At 60.7% G+C, this 18529-nt stretch overlaps 1 protein-coding gene across 2 annotated transcripts in view; it reads left to right on the top strand.

Moving 5' to 3' along the window:
• The window catches only part of LOC140116826 (cystatin-A1-like), an 83879-nt gene extending 65994 nt beyond the window's left edge, over positions 1 to 17885 (top strand). For both annotated transcript variants that reach the window (XM_072133261.1, XM_072133262.1), the window contains exon 3: positions 17723 to 17885. In XM_072133261.1, the coding sequence (XP_071989362.1) occupies positions 17723 to 17860 (138 nt within the window). In that variant the 3' untranslated portion in view covers positions 17861 to 17885. The remainder of the gene's footprint in view (positions 1 to 17722) is intronic.
• The last annotated feature ends 644 nt before the right edge of the window (positions 17886 to 18529 follow it).

The following is an 18529-nucleotide window of genomic DNA, read 5'->3' as shown; positions in this document are numbered from 1 at the left end:
CCTGTCCCTCTGTGTCCCCTCCTGTCCTGTCACCTGTCCCTCTGTGTCTCCTCCTGTCCCATCACCTGTCCCTCTGTGTCCCCTCCTGTCCCTCTGTGTCCCCTCCTGTCACCTGTCCATCTGTGTCCCCTCCTGTCCTGTCACCTGTCCCTCTGTGTCCCCTCCTGTCCTGTCACCTGTCCCTCTGTGTCCCCTCCTGTCCTGTCACCTGTCCCTCTGTGTCTCCTCCTGTCACCTGTCCCTCTGTGTCTCCTCCTGTCACCTGTCCCTCTGTCTCCCCTCCTGTCATGTCACCTGTCCCTCTGTGTCCCCTCCTGTCACCTGTCCCTCTGTGTCTCCTCCTGTCACCTGTCCCTCTGTGTCTCCTCCTGTCACCTGTCCCTCTGTGTCCCCTCCTGTCACCTGTCCCTCTGTGTCCCCTCCTGTCACCTGTCCCTCTGTGTCTCCTCCTGTCACCTGTCCCTCTGTGTCCCCTCCTGTCCTGTCACCTGTCCCTCTATGTCCCCTCCTCTCACCTGTCCCTCTGTGTCCCCTCCTGTCACCGGTCCCTCTGTGTCCCCTCCTGTCACCTGTCCCTCTGTGTCTCCTCCTGTCACCTGTCCCTCTGTGTCCCCTCCTGTCACCTGTCCCTCTGTGTCTCCTCCTGTCACCTCTCCCTCTGTGTCCCCTCCTGTCACCTGTCCCTCTGTGTCTCCTCCTCTCACCTGTCCCTCTGTGTCTCCTCCTGTCACCTGTTCCTCTGTGTCCCCTCCTGTCACCTGTCCCTCTGTGTCCCCTCCTGTCACCTGTCCCTCTGTGTCCCCTCCTGTCACCTGTCCCTCTGTGTCTCCTCCTGTCACCTGTTCCTCTGTGTCCCCTCCTGTCACCTGTCCCTCTGTGTCCCCTCCTGTCACCTGTCCCTCTGTGCCCCCTCCTGACACCTGTCCCTCTGTGTCTCCTCTTGTCACCTGTCCCCCTGTGTCCCCTCCTGTCACCTGTCCCTCTGTTTCTCCTCCTGTCACCTGTCCCTCTGTGTCCCCTCCTGTCACCTGTCCCTCTGTGTCTCCTCCTGTCACCTGTCCCTCTGTGTCCCCTCCTGTCACCTGTCCCTCTGTGTCTCCTCCTGTCACCTGTCCCTCTGTGTCTCCTCCTGTCACCTGTCCCTCTGTGTCCCCTCCTGTCACCTGTCCCTCTGTGTCCCCTCCTGTCACCTGTCCCTCTGTGTCCCGTCCTGTCACCTGTCCCTCTGTGTCCCCTCCTGTCACCTGTCCCTCTGTGTCTCCTCCTGTCACCTGTCCCTCTGTGTCCCCTCCTGTCACCTGTCCCTCTGTGTCTCCTCCTGTCACCTGTCCCCCTGTGTCCCCTCCTGTCACCTGTCCCTCTGTGTCCCCTCCTGTCACCTGTCCCTCTGTGTCCCCTCCTGTCCTGTCACCTGTCCCTCTGTGTCTCCTCCTGTCACCTGTCCCTCTGTGTCTCCTCCTGTCACCTGTCCCTCTGTGTCCCCTCCTGTCACCTGTCCCTCTGTGTCCCCTCCTGTCACCTGTCCCTCTGTGTCTCCTCCTGTCACCTGTCCCTCTCTGTCCCCTCCTGTCACCTGTCCCTCTGTGTCTCCTCCTGTCACCTGCCCCTCTGTGTCCCCTCCTGTCACCTGTCCCTCTGTGTCCCCTCCATCCACCCTGTCACCTGTCCCTCTGTGTCCCCTCCTGTCACCTGTCCCTCTGTGTCTCCTCCTGTCACCTGTCCCTCTGTGTCCCCTCCTGTCCTGTCACCTGTCCCTCTATGTCCCCTCCTCTCACCTGTCCCTCTGTGTCCCCTCCTGTCACCGGTCCCTCTGTGTCCCCTCCTGTCACCTGTCCCTCTGTGTCTCCTCCTGTCACCTGTCCCTCTGTGTCCCCTCCTGTCACCTGTCCCTCTGTGTCCCCTCCTGTCACCTGTCCCTCTGTGTCCACTCCTGTCACCTGTCCCTCTGTGTCTCCTCCAGTCACCTGTCCCTCTGTGTCTCCTCCTGTCACCTGTCCCTCTGTGTCCCCTTTTGTCACCTGTCCCTCTGTGTCTCCTCCTGTCACCTGTCCCTCTGTGTCTCCTCCTGTCACCTGTCCCTCTGTGTCCCCTCCTGTCACCTGTCCCTCTGTGTCCCCTCCTGTCACCTGTCCCTCTGTGTCTCCTCCTGTCACCTGTCCCTCTGTGTCTCCTCCTGTCACCTGTCCCTCTGTTTCCCCCTCTGTCACCTGTCCCTCTGTGTCTCCTCCTGTCACCTGTCCCTCTGTCTCCCCTCCTGTCCTGTCACCTGTCCCTCTGTGTCTCCTCCTGTCACCTGTCCCTCTGTCTCCCCTCCTGTCCTGTCACCTGTCCCTCTGTGTCCCCTCCTGTCACCTGTCCCTCTGTGTCCCCTCCTGTCACCTGTCCCTCTATGTCCCCTCCTCTCACCTGTCCCTCTGTGTCCCCTCCTGTCACCTGTCCCTCTGTGTCCCCTCCTGTCACCTGTCCCTCTGTGTCTCCTCCTGTCACCTGTCCCTCTGTGTCCCCTCCTGTCACCTGTCCCTCTGTGTCCCCTCCTGTCACCTGTCCCTCTGTGTCCACTCCTGTCACCTGTCCCTCTGTGTCTCCTCCAGTCACCTGTCCCTCTGTGTCTCCTCCTGTCACCTGTCCCTCTGTGTCCCCTTTTGTCACCTGTCCCTCTGTGTCTCCTCCTGTCACCTGTCCCTCTGTGTCTCCTCCTGTCACCTGTCCCTCTGTGTCCCCTCCTGTCACCTGTCCCTCTGTGTCCCCCCCTGTCACCTGTCCCTCTGTGTCTCCTCCTGTCACCTGTCCCTCTGTCTCCCCTCCTGTCCTGTCACCTGTCCCTCTGTGTCTCCTCCTGTCACCTGTCCCTCTGTCTCCCCTCCTGTCCTGTCACCTGTCCCTCTGTGTCCCCTCCTGTCACCTGTCCCTCTGTGTCCCCTCCTGTCACCTGTCCCTCTGTGTCTCCTCCTGTCACCTGTCCCTCTGTGTCTCCTCCTGTCACCTGTCCCTCTGTGTCTCCTCCTGTCACCTGTCCCTCTGTGTCTCCTCCTGTCCCATCACCTGTCCCTCTGTGTCCCCTCCTGTCACCTGTCCCTCTGTGTCTCCTCCTGTCACCTCTCCCTCTGTGTCTCCTCCTGTCACCTGTCCCTCTGTGTCTCCTCCTGTCACCTGTCCCTCTGTGTCCCCTCCTGTCACCTGTCCCTCTGTGTCTCCTCCTGTCACCTCTCCCTCTGTGTCCCCTCCTGTCACCTGTCCCTCTGTGTCCCCTCCTGTCACCTGTCCCTCTGTGTCCCCTCCTGTCACCTGTCCCTCTGTGTCTCCTCCTGTCACCTGTCCCTCTGTGTCCCCTCCTGTCCTGTCACCTGTCCCTCTATGTCCCCTCCTCTCACCTGTCCCTCTGTGTCCCCTCCTGTCACCGGTCCCTCTGTGTCCCCTCCTGTCACCTGTCCCTCTGTGTCTCCTCCTGTCACCTGTCCCTCTGTGTCTCCTCCTGTCACCTGTCCCTCTGTGTCTCCTCCTGTCACCTGTCCCTCTGTGTCCCCTCCTGTCACCTGTCCCTCTGTGTCCCCTCCTGTCACCTGTCCCTCTGTGTCCCCTCCTGTCACCTGTCCCTCTGTGTCTCCTCCTGTCACCTGTCCCTCTGTGTCCCCTCCTGTCCTGTCACCTGTCCCTCTATGTCCCCTCCTCTCACCTGTCCCTCTGTGTCCCCTCCTGTCACCGGTCCCTCTGTGTCCCCTCCTGTCACCTGTCCCTCTGTGTCTCCTCCTGTCACCTGTCCCTCTGTGTCCCCTCCTGTCACCTGTCCCACTGTGTCCCCTCCTGTCACCTGTCCCTCTGTGTCCCCTCCTGTCACCTGTCCCTCTGTGTCCCTTCCTGTCCTGTCACCTGTCCCTCTGTGTCCCCTCCTGTCACCTGTCCCTCTGTGTCTCCTCCTGTCACCTGTCCCTCTGTGTCCCCTCCTGACACCTGTCCCTCTGTGTCCCCTCCTGTCACCTGTCCCTCTGTGTCCCCTCCTGTCCTGTCACCTGTCCCTCTGTGTCCCCTCCTGTCACCTGTCCCTCTGTGTCTCCTCCTGTCACCTGTCCCTCTGTGTCTCCTCCTGTCACCTGTCCCTCTGTGTCCCCTCCTGTCACCTGTCCCTCTGTGTCTCCTCCTGTCACCTGTCCCTCTGTGTCCCCTCCTGTCACCTGTCCCTCTGTGTCCCCTCCTGTCACCTGTCCCTCTGTGTCCCCTCCTGTCACCGGTCCCTCTGTGTCCCCTCCTGTCACCTGTCCCTCTGTGTCTCCTCCTGTCACCTGTCCCTCTGTGTCTCCTCCTGACACCTGTCCCTCTGTGTCTCCTCCTGTCACCTGTCCCTCTGTGTCTCCTCCTGTCACCTGTCCCTCTGTGTCTCCTCCTGTCACCTGTCCCTCTGTGTCCCCTCCTGTCACCTGTCCCTCTGTGTCCCCTCCTGTCACCTGTCCCTCTGTGTCTCCTCCAGTCACCTGTCCCTCTGTGTCTCCTCCTGTCACCTGTCCCTCTGTGTCCCCTTTTGTCACCTGTCCCTCTGTGTCTCCTCCTGTCACCTGTCCCTCTGTGTCCCCTCCTGTCACCTGTCCCTCTGTGTCCCCTCCTGTCACCTGTCCCTCTGTGTCTCCTCCTGTCACCTGTCCCTCTGTGTCTCCTCCTGTCACCTGTCCCTCTGTGTCCCCCCCTGTCACCTGTCCCTCTGTGTCTCCTCCTGTCACCTGTCCCTCTGTCTCCCCTCCTGTCCTGTCACCTGTCCCTCTGTGTCCCCTCCTGTCACCTGTCCCTCTGTGTCCCCTCCTGTCACCTGTCCCTCTGTGTCTCCTCCTGTCACCTGTCCCTCTGTGTCTCCTCCTGTCACCTGTCCCTCTGTGTCTCCTCCTGTCCCATCACCTGTCCCTCTGTGTCCCCTCCTGTCACCTGTCCCTCTGTGTCTCCTCCTGTCACCTCTCCCTCTGTGTCTCCTCCTGTCACCTGTCCCTCTGTGTCTCCTCCTGTCACCTGTCCCTCTGTGTCCCCTCCTGTCACCTGTCCCTCTGTGTCTCCTCCTGTCACCTCTCCCTCTGTGTCCCCTCCTGTCACCTGTCCCTCTGTGTCTCCTCCTCTCACCTGTCCCTCTGTGTCTCCTCCTGTCACCTGTTCCTCTGTGTCCCCTCCTGTCACCTGTCCCTCTGTGTCCCCTCCTGTCACCTGTCCCTCTGTGCCCCCTCCTGACACCTGTCCCTCTGTGTCTCCTCTTGTCACCTGTCCCCCTGTGTCCCCTCCTGTCAACTGTCCCTCTGTGTCCCCTCCTGTCACCTGTCCCTCTGTGTCCCCTCCTGTCACCTGTCCCTCTGTGTCCCCTCCTGTCACCTGTCCCTCTGTGTCCCCTCCTGTCACCTGTCCCCCTGTGTCCCCTCCTGTCACCTGTCCCTCTGTGTCCCCTCCTGTCACCTGTCCCTCTGTGTCTCCTCCTGTCACCTGTCCCCCTGTGTCCCCTCCTGTCACCTGTCCCTCTGTGTCCCCTCCTGTCACCTGTCCCTCTGTGTCCCCCCCTGTCACCTGTCCCTCTGTGTCTCCTCCTGTCACCTGTCCCTCTGTGTCTCCTCCTGTCACCTGTCCCTCTGTGTCTCCTCCTGTCACCTGTCCCTCTGTGTCCCCTCCTGTCCTGTCACCTGTCCCTCTTTGTCCCCTCCTGTCACCTGTCCCTCTGTGTCCCCTCCTGTCACCTGTCCCTCTGTGTCTCCTCCTGTCACCCGTACCTCTGTGTCCCCTCCTGTCATCTGTCCCTCTGTGTCCCCTTCTGTCATCTGTCCCTCTGTGTCCCCCCCTGTCACCCGTCCCTCTGTGTCCCCTCCTGTCACCTGTCCCTCTGTGTCTCCTTCTGTCACCCGTACCTCTGTGTCCCCTCCTGTCACCTGTCCCTCTGTCTCCTCTCCTGTCACCTGTCCCTCTGTGTCCCCTCCTGTCACCTGTCCCTCTGTGTCCCCTCCTGTCACCTGTCCCTCTGTGTCCCCTCCTGTCACCTGTCCCTCTGTGTCTCCTCCTGTCACCTGTCCCTCTGTGCCCCCTCCTGTCACCTGTCCCTCTGTGTCCCCTCCTGTCACCTGTCCCTCTGTGTCCTCTCCTGTCACCTGTCCCTCTGTGTCCCCTCCTGTCACCTGTCCCTCTGTGTCCCCTCCTGTCACCTGTCCCTCTGTGTCTCCTCCTGTCCTGTCACCTGTCCCTCTGTGTCCCCTCCTGTCACCTGTCCCTCTGTGTCTCCTCCTGTCACCTGTCCCTCTGTGTCCCCTCCTGTCACCTGTCCCTCTGTCTCTCCTCCTGTCACCTGTCCCTCTGTGTCTCCTCCTGTCACCTGTCCCTCTGTGTCTCCTCCTGTCACCTGTCCCTCTGTGTCCCCTCCTGTCACCTGTCCCTCTGTGTCTCCTCCTGTCACCTGTCCCTCTGTGTCCCCTCCTGTCACCTGTCCCTCTGTGTCCCCTCCTGTCACCTGTCCCTCTGTGTCTCCTCCTGTCACCTGTCCCTCTGTGTCCCCTCCTGTCACCTGTCCCTCTGTGTCTCCTCCTGTCACCTGTCCCTCTGTGTCCCCTCCTGTCACCTGTCCCTCTGTGTCTCCTCCTGTCACCTGTCCCTCTGTGTCTCCTCCTGTCACCTGTCCCTCTGTGTCCCCTCCTGTCACCTGTCCCTCTGTGTCTCCTCCTGTCACCTGTCCCTCTGTGTCTCCTCCTGTCACCTGTCCCTCTGTGTCCCCTCCTGTCACCGGTCCCTCTGTGTCTCCTCCTCTCACCTGTCCCTCTGTGTCCCCTCCTGTCACCTGTCCCTCTGTGTCTCCTCCTGTCACCTGTCCCTCTGTGTCTCCTCCTCTCACCTGTCCCTCTGTGTCCCCTCCTGTCACCTGTCCCTCTGTTTCCCCTCCTGTCACCTGTCCCTCTGTGTCCACTCCTGTCACCTGTCCCTCTGTGTCCACTCCTGTCACCTGTCCCTCTGTGTCTCCTCCTGTCACCTGTCCCTCTGTCTCCCCACCTGTCCTGTCACCTGTCCCTCTGTGTCCCCTCCTGTCACCTGTCCCTCTGTGTCTCCTCCTGTCACCTGTCCCTCTGTGTTTCCTCCTGTCACCTGTCCCTCTGTGTCTCCTCCTGTCACCTGTCCCTCTGTGTCCCCTTTTGTCACCTGTCCCTCTGTGTCTCCTCCTGTCACCTGTCCCTCTGTGTCTCCTCCTGTCACCTGTCCCTCTGTGTCCCCCCCTGTCACCTGTCCCTCTGTGTCTCCTCCTGTCACCTGTCCCTCTGTCTCCCCTCCTGTCCTGTCACCTGTCCCTCTGTGTCCCCTCCTGTCACCTGTCCCTCTGTGTCTCCTCCTGTCACCTGTCCCTCTGTGTCCCCTCCTGTCACCTGTCCCTCTGTGTCTCCTCCTGTCACCTGTCCCTCTGTGTCTCCTCCTGTCACCTGTCCCTCTGTGTCCCCTCCTGTCACCTGTCCCTCTGTGTCCCCTCCTGTCACCTGTCCCTCTGTGTCCCCTCCTGTCACCTGTCCCTCTGTGTCTCCTCCTGTCACCTGTCCCTCTGTGTCCCCTCCTGTCCTGTCACCTGTCCCTCTATGTCCCCTCCTCTCACCTGTCCCTCTGTGTCCCCTCCTGTCACCGGTCCCTCTGTGTCCCCTCCTGTCACCTGTCCCTCTGTGTCTCCTCCTGTCACCTGTCCCTCTGTGTCCCCTCCTGTCACCTGTCCCACTGTGTCCCCTCCTGTCACCTGTCCCTCTGTGTCCCCTCCTGTCACCTGTCCCTCTGTGTCCCCTCCTGTCCTGTCACCTGTCCCTCTGTGTCCCCTCCTGTCACCTGTCCCTCTGTGTCTCCTCCTGTCACCTGTCCCTCTGTGTCCCCTCCTGACACCTGTCCCTCTGTGTCCCCTCCTGTCACCTGTCCCTCTGTGTCCCCTCCTGTCCTGTCACCTGTCCCTCTGTGTCCCCTCCTGTCACCTGTCCCTCTGTGTCTCCTCCTGTCACCTGTCCCTCTGTGTCTCCTCCTGTCACCTGTCCCTCTGTGTCCCCTCCTGTCACCTGTCCCTCTGTGTCTCCTCCTGTCACCTGTCCCTCTGTGTCCCCTCCTGTCACCTGTCCCTCTGTGTCCCCTCCTGTCACCTGTCCCTCTGTGTCCCCTCCTGTCACCTGTCCCTCTGTGTCCCCTCCTGTCACCGGTCCCTCTGTGTCCCCTCCTGTCACCTGTCCCTCTGTGTCTCCTCCTGTCACCTGTCCCTCTGTGTCTCCTCCTGACACCTGTCCCTCTGTGTCTCCTCCTGTCACCTGTCCCTCTGTGTCTCCTCCTGTCACCTGTCCCTCTGTGTCTCCTCCTGTCACCTGTCCCTCTGTGTCCCCTCCTGTCACCTGTCCCTCTGTGTCCCCTCCTGTCACCTGTCCCTCTGTGTCCACTCCTGTCACCTGTCCCTCTGTGTCTCCTCCAGTCACCTGTCCCTCTGTGTCTCCTCCTGTCACCTGTCCCTCTGTGTCCCCTTTTGTCACCTGTCCCTCTGTGTCTCCTCCTGTCACCTGTCCCTCTGTGTCCCCTCCTGTCACCTGTCCCTCTGTGTCCCCTCCTGTCACCTGTCCCTCTGTGTCTCCTCCTGTCACCTGTCCCTCTGTGTCTCCTCCTGTCACCTGTCCCTCTGTGTCCCCCCCTGTCACCTGTCCCTCTGTGTCTCCTCCTGTCACCTGTCCCTCTGTCTCCCCTCCTGTCCTGTCACCTGTCCCTCTGTGTCCCCTCCTGTCACCTGTCCCTCTGTGTCCCCTCCTGTCACCTGTCCCTCTGTGTCTCCTCCTGTCACCTGTCCCTCTGTGTCTCCTCCTGTCACCTGTCCCTCTGTGTCTCCTCCTGTCCCATCACCTGTCCCTCTGTGTCCCCTCCTGTCACCTGTCCCTCTGTGTCTCCTCCTGTCACCTCTCCCTCTGTGTCTCCTCCTGTCACCTGTCCCTCTGTGTCTCCTCCTGTCACCTGTCCCTCTGTGTCCCCTCCTGTCACCTGTCCCTCTGTGTCTCCTCCTGTCACCTCTCCCTCTGTGTCCCCTCCTGTCACCTGTCCCTCTGTGTCTCCTCCTCTCACCTGTCCCTCTGTGTCTCCTCCTGTCACCTGTTCCTCTGTGTCCCCTCCTGTCACCTGTCCCTCTGTGTCCCCTCCTGTCACCTGTCCCTCTGTGCCCCCTCCTGACACCTGTCCCTCTGTGTCTCCTCTTGTCACCTGTCCTTCTGTGTCCCCTCCTGTCAACTGTCCCTCTGTGTCCCCTCCTGTCACCTGTCCCTCTGTGTCCCCTCCTGTCACCTGTCCCTCTGTGTCCCCTCCTGTCACCTGTCCCTCTGTGTCCTCACCTGTCACCTGTCCCTCTGTGTCCCCTCCTGTCACCTGTCCCTCTGTGTCTCCTCCTGTCACCTGTCCCTCTGTGTCTCCTTTTCTCACCTGTCCCTCTGTGTCTCCTCCTGTCACCTGTCCCTCTGTCTCCCCTCCTGTCCTGTCACCTGTCCCTCTGTGTCCCCTCCTGTCACCTGTCCCTCTGTGTCTCCTCCTGTCACCTGTCCCTCTGTGTCCCCTCCTGTCACCTGTCCCTCTGTGTCTCCTCCTGTCACCTGTCCCTCTGTGTCTCCTCCTGTCACCTGTCCCTCTGTGTCCCCTCCATCCACCCTGTCACCTGTCCCTCTGTGTCTCCTCCTGTCCTGTCACCTGTCCCTCTGTGTCTCCTCCTGTCCTGTCACCTGTCCCTCTGTGTCTCCTCCTGTCACCTGTCCCTCTGTGTCCCCTCCTGTCACCTGTCCCTCTGTGTCCCCTCCTGTCACCTGTCCCTCTGTGTCTCCTCCTGTCACCTGTCCCTCTGTGTCCCCTCCTGTCACCTGTCCCTCTGTGTCTCCTCCTGTCACCTGTCCCTCTGTGTCTCCTCCTGTCACCTGTCCCTCTGTGTCCCCTCCTGTCACCTGTCCCTCTGTGTCCCCTCCTGTCACCTGTCCCTCTGTGTCTCCTCCTGTCACCTGTCCCTCTGTGTCCCCTCCTGTCACCTGTCCCTCTGTGTCTCCTCCTGTCACCTGTCCCCCTGTGTCCCCTCCTGTCACCTGTCCCTCTGTGTCCCCTCCTGTCACCTGTCCCTCTGTGTCCCCTCCTGTCCTGTCACCTGTCCCTCTGTGTCTCCTCCTGTCACCTGTCCCTCTGTGTCTCCTCCTGTCACCTGTCCCTCTGTGTCCCCTCCTGTCACCTGTCCCTCTGTGTCCCCTCCTGTCACCTGTCCCTCTGTGTCTCCTCCTGTCACCTGTCCCTCTCTGTCCCCTCCTGTCACCTGTCCCTCTGTGTCTCCTCCTGTCACCTGTCCCTCTGTCTCCCCTCCTGTCCTGTCACCTGTCCCTCTGTGTCCCCTCCTGTCACCTGTCCCTCTGTGTCTCCTCCTGTCACCTGTCCCTCTGTGTCTCCTCCTGTCACCTGTCCCTCTGTGTCCCCTCCTGTCACCTGTCCCTCTGTGTCCCCTCCTGTCACCTGTCCCTCTGTGTCTCCTCCTGTCACCTGTCCCTCTGTGTCTCCTCCTGTCACCTGTCCCTCTGTGTCCCCTCCTGTCACCTGTCCCTCTGTGTCCCCTCCTGTCACCTGTCCCTCTGTGTCTCCTCCTGTCACCTGTCCCTCTGTCTCCCCTCCTGTCATGTCACCTGTCCCTCTGTGTCTCCTCCTGTCACCTGTCCCTCTGTCTCCCCTCCTGTCATGTCACCTGTCCCTCTGTGTCCCCTCCTGTCACCTGTCCCTCTGTGTCTCCTCCTGTCACCTGTCCCTCTGTGTCTCCTCCTGTCACCTGTCCCTCTGTGTCCCCTCCTGTCACCTGTCCCTCTGTGTCCCCTCCTGTCACCTGTCCCTCTGTGTCTCCTCCTGTCACCTGTCCCTCTGTGTCCCCTCCTGTCCTGTCACCTGTCCCTCTATGTCCCCTCCTCTCACCTGTCCCTCTGTGTCCCCTCCTGTCACCGGTCCCTCTGTGTCCCCTCCTGTCACCTGTCCCTCTGTGTCTCCTCCTGTCACCTGTCCCTCTGTGTCTCCTCCTGTCACCTGTCCCTCTGTGTCTCCTCCTGTCACCTGTCCCTCTGTGTCCCCTCCTGTCACCTGTCCCTCTGTGTCCCCTCCTGTCACCTGTCCCTCTGTGTCCCCTCCTGTCACCTGTCCCTCTGTGTCTCCTCCTGTCTCCTGTCCCTCTGTGTCCCCTCCTGTCACCTGTCCCTCTGTGTCCCCTCCTGTCACCTGTCCCTCTGTGTCCCCTCCTGTCACCTGTCCCTCTGTGTCTCCTCCTGTCACCTGTCCCTCTGTGTCTCCTCCTGTCACCTGTCCCTCTGTGTCCCCTCCTGTCCTGTCACCTGTCCCTCTATGTCCCCTCCTCTCACCTGTCCCTGTGTCCCCTCCTGTCACCGGTCCCTCTGTGTCCCCTCCTGTCACCTGTCCCTCTGTGTCTCCTCCTGTCACCTGTCCCTCTGTGTCCCCTCCTGTCACCTGTCCCTCTGTGTCCCCTCCTGTCACCTGTCCCTCTGTGTCCACTCCTGTCACCTGTCCCTCTGTGTCTCCTCCAGTCACCTGTCCCTCTGTGTCTCCTCCTGTCACCTGTCCCTCTGTGTCCCCTTTTGTCACCTGTCCCTCTGTGTCTCCTCCTGTCACCTGTCCCTCTGTGTCTCCTCCTGTCACCTGTCCCTCTGTGTCCCCTCCTGTCACCTGTCCCTCTGTGTCCCCTCCTGTCACCTGTCCCTCTGTGTCTCCTCCTGTCACCTGTCCCTCTGTGTCTCCTCCTGTCACCTGTCCCTCTGTGTCCCCCCCTGTCACCTGTCCCTCTGTGTCCCCTCCTGTCACCTGTCCCTCTGTGTCTCCTCCTGTCCTGTCACCTGTCCCTCTGTGTCCCCTCCTGTCACCTGTCCCTCTGTGTCCCCTCCTGTCACCTGTCCCTCTGTGTCTCCTCCTGTCACCTGTCCCTCTGTGTCTCCTCCTGTCACCTGTCCCTCTGTGTCCCCCCCTGTCACCTGTCCCTCTGTGTCTCCTCCTGTCACCTGTCCCTCTGTCTCCCCTCCTGTCCTGTCACCTGTCCCTCTGTGTCCCCTCCTGTCACCTGTCCCTCTGTGTCCCCTCCTGTCACCTGTCCCTCTGTGTCTCCTCCTGTCACCTGTCCCTCTGTGTCTCCTCCTGTCCCATCACCTGTCCCTCTGTGTCCCCTCCTGTCACCTGTCCCTCTGTGTCTCCTCCTGTCACCTCTCCCTCTGTGTCTCCTCCTGTCACCTGTCCCTCTGTGTCTCCTCCTGTCACCTGTCCCTCTGTGTCCCCTCCTGTCACCTGTCCCTCTGTGTCTCCTCCTGTCACCTCTCCCTCTGTGTCCCCTCCTGTCACCTGTCCCTCTGTGTCTCCTCCTCTCACCTGTCCCTCTGTGTCCTCTCCTGTCACCTGTCCCTCTGTGTCTCCTCCTGTCCCATCACCTGTCCCTCTGTGTCCCCTCCTGTCACCTGTCCCTCTGTGTCTCCTCCTGTCACCTCTCCCTCTGTGTCTCCTCCTGTCACCTGTCCCTCTGTGTCTCCTCCTGTCACCTGTCCCTCTGTGTCCCCTCCTGTCACCTGTCCCTCTGTGTCTCCTCCTGTCACCTCTCCCTCTGTGTCCCCTCCTGTCACCTGTCCCTCTGTGTCTCCTCCTCTCACCTGTCCCTCTGTGTCCTCTCCTGTCACCTGTCCCTCTGTGTCTCCTCCTGTCCCATCACCTGTCCCTCTGTGTCCCCTCCTGTCACCTGTCCCTCTGTGTCTCCTCCTGTCACCTCTCCCTCTGTGTCTCCTCCTGTCACCTGTCCCTCTGTGTCTCCTCCTGTCACCTGTCCCTCTGTGTCCCCTCCTGTCACCTGTCCCTCTGTGTCTCCTCCTGTCACCTCTCCCTCTGTGTCCCCTCCTGTCACCTGTCCCTCTGTGTCTCCTCCTCTCACCTGTCCCTCTGTGTCCTCTCCTGTCACCTGTCCCTCTGTGTCCCCTCCTGTCACCTGTCCCTCTGTGTCCCCTCCTGTCACCTGTCCCTCTGTGTCTCCTCCTGTCACCTGTCCCTCTGTGTCTCCTCCTGTCACCTGTCCCTCTGTGTCCCCTCCTGTCCTGTCACCTGTCCCTCTATGTCCCCTCCTCTCACCTGTCCCTGTGTCCCCTCCTGTCACCGGTCCCTCTGTGTCCCCTCCTGTCACCTGTCCCTCTGTGTCTCCTCCTGTCACCTGTCCCTCTGTGTCCCCTCCTGTCACCTGTCCCTCTGTGTCCCCTCCTGTCACCTGTCCCTCTGTGTCCACTCCTGTCACCTGTCCCTCTGTGTCTCCTCCAGTCACCTGTCCCTCTGTGTCTCCTCCTGTCACCTGTCCCTCTGTGTCCCCTTTTGTCACCTGTCCCTCTGTGTCTCCTCCTGTCACCTGTCCCTCTGTGTCTCCTCCTGTCACCTGTCCCTCTGTGTCCCCTCCTGTCACCTGTCCCTCTGTGTCCCCTCCTGTCACCTGTCCCTCTGTGTCTCCTCCTGTCACCTGTCCCTCTGTGTCTCCTCCTGTCACCTGTCCCTCTGTGTCCCCCCCTGTCACCTGTCCCTCTGTGTCTCCTCCTGTCACCTGTCCCTCTGTCTCCCCTCCTGTCCTGTCACCTGTCCCTCTGTGTCCCCTCCTGTCACCTGTCCCTCTGTGTCCCCTCCTGTCACCTGTCCCTCTGTGTCTCCTCCTGTCACCTGTCCCTCTGTGTCTCCTCCTGTCACCTGTCCCTCTGTGTCTCCTCCTGTCCCATCACCTGTCCCTCTGTGTCCCCTCCTGTCACCTGTCCCTCTGTGTCTCCTCCTGTCACCTCTCCCTCTGTGTCTCCTCCTGTCACCTGTCCCTCTGTGTCTCCTCCTGTCACCTGTCCCTCTGTGTCCCCTCCTGTCACCTGTCCCTCTGTGTCTCCTCCTGTCACCTCTCCCTCTGTGTCCCCTCCTGTCACCTGTCCCTCTGTGTCTCCTCCTCTCACCTGTCCCTCTGTGTCTCCTCCTCTCACCTGTCCCTCTGTGTCTCCTCCTGTCACCTGTCCCTCTGTGTCCCCTCCTGTCACCTGTCCCTCTGTGTCTCCTCCTGTCACCTCTCCCTCTGTGTCTCCTCCTGTCACCTGTCCCTCTGTGTCCCCTCCTGTCACCTGTCCCTCTGTGTCTCCTCCTGTCACCTGTCCCTCTGTGTCCCCTCCTGTCACCTGTCCCTCTGTGTCCCCTCCTGTCACCTGTCCCTCTGTGTCCTCTCCTGTCACCTGTCCCTCTGTGTCCCCTCCTGTCACCTGTCCCTCTGTGTCTCCTCCTGTCACCTGTCCCTCTGTGTCCCCTCCTGTCCTGTCACCTGTCCCTCTGTGTCCCCTCCTGTCACCTGTCCCTCTGTGTCCCCTCCTGTCACCTGTCCCTCTGTGTCTCCTCCTGTCACCTGTCCCTCTGTGTCCCCTCCTGTCACCTGTCCCTCTGTGTCTCCTCCTGTCACCTGTCCCTCTGTGTCCCCTCCTGTCACCTGTCCCTCTGTGTCTCCTCCTGTCACCTGTCCCTCTGTGTCTCCTCCTGTCACCTGTCCCTCTGTGTCCCCTCCTGTCACCTTTCCCTCTGTGTCTCCTCCTGTCACCTGTCCCTCTGTGTCCCCTCCTGTCACCTGTCCCTCTGTGTCTCCTCCTGTCACCTGTCCCTCTGTGTCCCCTCCTGTCCTGTCACCTGTCCCTCTGTGTCTCCTCCTGTCACCCGTACCTCTGTGTCCCCTCCTGTCATCTGTCCCTCTGTGTCCCCTTCTGTCATCTGTCCCTCTGTGTCCCCCCCTGTCACCCGTATCTCTGTGTCCCCTCCTGTCACCTGTCCCTCTGTCTCCTCTCCTTTCACCTGTCCCTCTGTGTCTCCTCCTGTCCTGTCACCTGTCCCTCTGTGTCCCCTCCTGTCACCTGTCTCTCTTTGTCCTCTCCTGTCACCTGTCCCTCTGTGTCTCCTCCTGTCACCTGTCCCTCTGTGTCTCCTCCTGTCCTGTCACCTGTCCCTCTGTGTCTCCTCCTGTCACCTGTCCCTCTGTGTCTCCTCCTGTCACCTGTCCCTCTGTGTCCCCTCCTGTCACCTGTCCCTCTGTGTCTCCTCCTGTCACCTGTCCCTCTGTCTCTCCTCCTGTCACCTGTCCCTCTGTGTCTCCTCCTGTCACCTGTCCCTCTGTGTCTCCTCCTGTCACCTGTCCCCCTGTGTCCCCTCCTGTCACCTGTCCCTCTGTGTCCCCTCCTGTCACCTGTCCCTCTGTGTCTCCTCCTGTCCTGTCACCTGTCCCTCTGTGTCTCCTCCTGTCACCTGTCCCTCTGTGTCCCCTCCTGTCACCTGTCCCTCTGTGTCCCCTCCTGTCACCTGTCCCTCTGTGTCTCCTCCTGTCACCTGTCCCTCTGTGTCCCCTCCTGTCACCTGTCCCTCTGTGTCTCCTCCTGTCACCTGTCCCTCTGTCTCTCCTCCTGTCACCTGTCCCTCTGTGTCTCCTCCTGTCACCTGTCCCTCTGTCTCTCCTCCTGTCACCTGTCCCTCTGTGTCTCCTCCTGTCACCTGTCCCTCTGTGTCTCCTCCTGTCACCTGTCCCTCTGTGTCCCCTCCTGTCACCTGTCCCTCTGTGTCCCCTCCTGTCACCTGTCCCTCTGTGTCTCCTCCTGTCACCTGTCCCTCTGTGTCTCCTCCTGTCACCTGTCCCTCTGTGTCCCCTCCTGTCACCTGTCCCTCTGTGTCCCCTCCTGTCACCTGTTCCTCTGTGTCCCCTCCTGTCACCTGTCCCTCTGTGTCCCCTCCTGTCACCTGTCCCTCTGTGCCCCCTCCTGACACCTGTCCCTCTGTGTCTCCTCTTGTCACCTGTCCCCCTGTGTCCCCTCCTGTCACCTGTCCCTCTGTGTCCCCTCCTGTCACCTGTCCCTCTGTGTCCCCTCCTGTCCTGTCACCTGTCCCTCTGTGTCCTCTCCTGTCACCTGTCCCTCTGTGTCCCCTCCTGTCACCTGTCCCTCTGTGTCTCCTCCTGTCACCTGTCCCTCTGTGTCCCCTCCTGTCACCTGTCCCTCTGTGTCCCCTCCTGTCCTGTCACCTGTCCCTCTGTGTCCTCTCCTGTCACCTGTCCCTCTGTGTCCTCTCCTGTCACCTGTCCCTCTGTGTCCTCTCCTGTCACCTGTCCCTCTGTGTCCCCTCCTGTCACCTGTCCCTCTGTGTCTCCTCCTGTCCCTCTGTGTCTCCTCCTGTCCTGTCACCTGTCCCTCTGTGTCCCCTCCTGTCACCTGTCCCTCTGTGTCCCCTCCTGTCATCTGTCCCTCTGTGTCCCCTCCTGTCACCTGTCCCTCTGTGTCCCCTCCTGTCACCTGTCCCTCTGTGTCCCCTCCTGTCACCTGTCCCTCTGTCTCCTCTCCTGTCACCTGTCCCTCTGTGTCTCCTCTCCTGTCACCTGTCCCTCTGTGTCTCCTCCTGTCACCTGTCCCTCTGTGTCTCCTCCTGTCCTGTCACCTGTCCCTCTGTGTCTCCTCCTGTCACCTGTCCCTCTGTGTCCCCTCCTGTCACCTGTCCCTCTGTGTCCCCTCCTGTCACCTGTCCCTCTGTGTCTCCTCCTGTCACCTGTCCCTCTGTGTCCCCTCCTGTCACCTGTCCCTCTGTGTCTCCTCCTGTCACCTGTCCCTCTGTGTCCCCTCCTGTCACCTGTCCCTCTGTGTCCCCTCCTGTCACCTGTCCCTCTGTGTCCCCTCCTGTCACCTGTCCCTCTGTGCCCCCTCCTGTCACCTGTCCCTCTGTGTCCCCTCCTGTCACCTGTCTCTCTGTGTCCTCTCCTGTCACCTGTCCCTCTGTGTCCCCTCCTGTCACCTGTCCCTCTGTGTCCCCTCCTGTCACCTGTCCCTCTGTGTCCCCTCCTGTCACCTGTCCCTCTGTGCCCCCTCCTGTCACCTGTCCCTCTGTGTCCCCTCCTGTCACCTGTCTCTCTGTGTCCTCTCCTGTCACCTGTCCCTCTGTGTCCCCTCCTGTCACCTGTCCCTCTGTGTCTCCTCCTGTCACCTGTCCCTCTGTGTCCCCTCCTGTCACCTGTCCCTCTGTGTCTCCTCCTGTCACCTGTCCCTCTGTGTCTCCTCCTGTCACCTGTCCCTCTGTGTCCCCTCCTGTCACCTGTCCCTCTGTGTCCCCTCCTGTCACCTGTCCCTCTGTGTCTCCTCCTGTCCTGTCACCTGTCCCTCTGTGTCTCCTCCTGTCACCTGTCCCTCTGTGTCTCCTCCTGACACCTGTCCCTCTGTGTCCCCTCCTGTCACCTGTCCCCCTGTGTCCCCTCCTGTCACCTGTCCCTCTGTGTCTCCTCCTGTCACCTGTCCCTCTGTGCCCCTCCTGTCACCTGTCCCTCTGTGTCTCCTCCTGTCACCTGTCCCTCTGTGTCTCCTCCTGTCACCTGTCCCTCTGTCTCTCCTCCTGTCACCTGTCCCTCTGTGTCTCCTCCTGTCACCTGTCCCTCTGTGTCCCCTCCTGTCACCTGTCCCTCTGTGTCTCCTCCTGTCACCTGTCCCTCTGTGTCTCCTCCTGTCACCTGTCCCTCTGTGTCTCCTCCTGTCACCTGTCCCTCTGTGTCTCCTCCTGTCCTGTCACCTGTCCCTCTGTGTCTCCTCCTGTCACCTGTCCCTCTGTCTCTCCTCCTGTCACCTGTCCCTCTGTGTCTCCTCCTGTCACCTGTCCCTCTGTGTCTCCTCCTGTCACCTGTCCCTCTGTGTCTCCTCCTGTCACCCGTCCCTCTGTGTCCCCTCAGGTCTGGCTCGGTGGGATACAATACGCTCATCTGAGAATCTACAAGCCGCTCCCATATACTGGACTGAAGCCGAGCCTGGATGGATTTCAGCTGGGGAAGAGGAGGAGAGATCCTATCGATTATATCAAGACTTTATAATAGAAGGAGATCGGTGGCGTCTTGTGTCTGCTTTTGCTAAATAAAGATGAATAAATAAAACTTTCTCTTTAATTTGGTCCATCCCTGGTCATTGACCTCCCGACCTTCTTATTAGGGGCGGCTGGGTCATGTGATCACTGTCTGACCTCCCGACCTTCTTATTAGGGGCTGCTGGGTCATGTGATCACCCTCTGACCTCCAGACCTTCTTATTAGGGGCTGCTGGGTCATGTGATCACTGTCTGACCTCCCGACCTTCTTATTAGGGGCTGCTGGGTCATGTGATCACCCTCTGACCTCCAGACCTTCTTATTAGGGGCGGCTGGGTCATGTGATCACTGTCTGACCTCCCGACCTTCTTATTAGGGGCTGCTGGGTCATGTGATCACCCTCTGACCTCCAGACCTTCTTATTAGGGGAGGCTGGGTCATGTGATCACCCTCTGACCTCCAGACCTTCTTATTAGGGGCGGCCGGGTCATGTGATCACAGTCGCACCTCCAGAAGTTCTTATTAGGGGCGGCTGGGTCATGTGATCACCCTCTGACCTCCAGACCTTCTTATTAGGGGCGGCTGGGTCATGTGATCACCCTCTGACCTCCAGACCTTCTTATTAGGGGCGGCTGGGTCATGTGATCACCCTCTGACCTCCAGACCTTCTTATTAGGGGC

The sequence above is a fragment of the Engystomops pustulosus genome, chromosome 2, assembly GCF_040894005.1.
Source record: "Engystomops pustulosus chromosome 2, aEngPut4.maternal, whole genome shotgun sequence".
Classification (NCBI taxonomy): Eukaryota; Metazoa; Chordata; class Amphibia; order Anura; family Leptodactylidae; genus Engystomops; species Engystomops pustulosus.
This window is presented reverse-complemented; position numbering and strand designations above follow the sequence as displayed.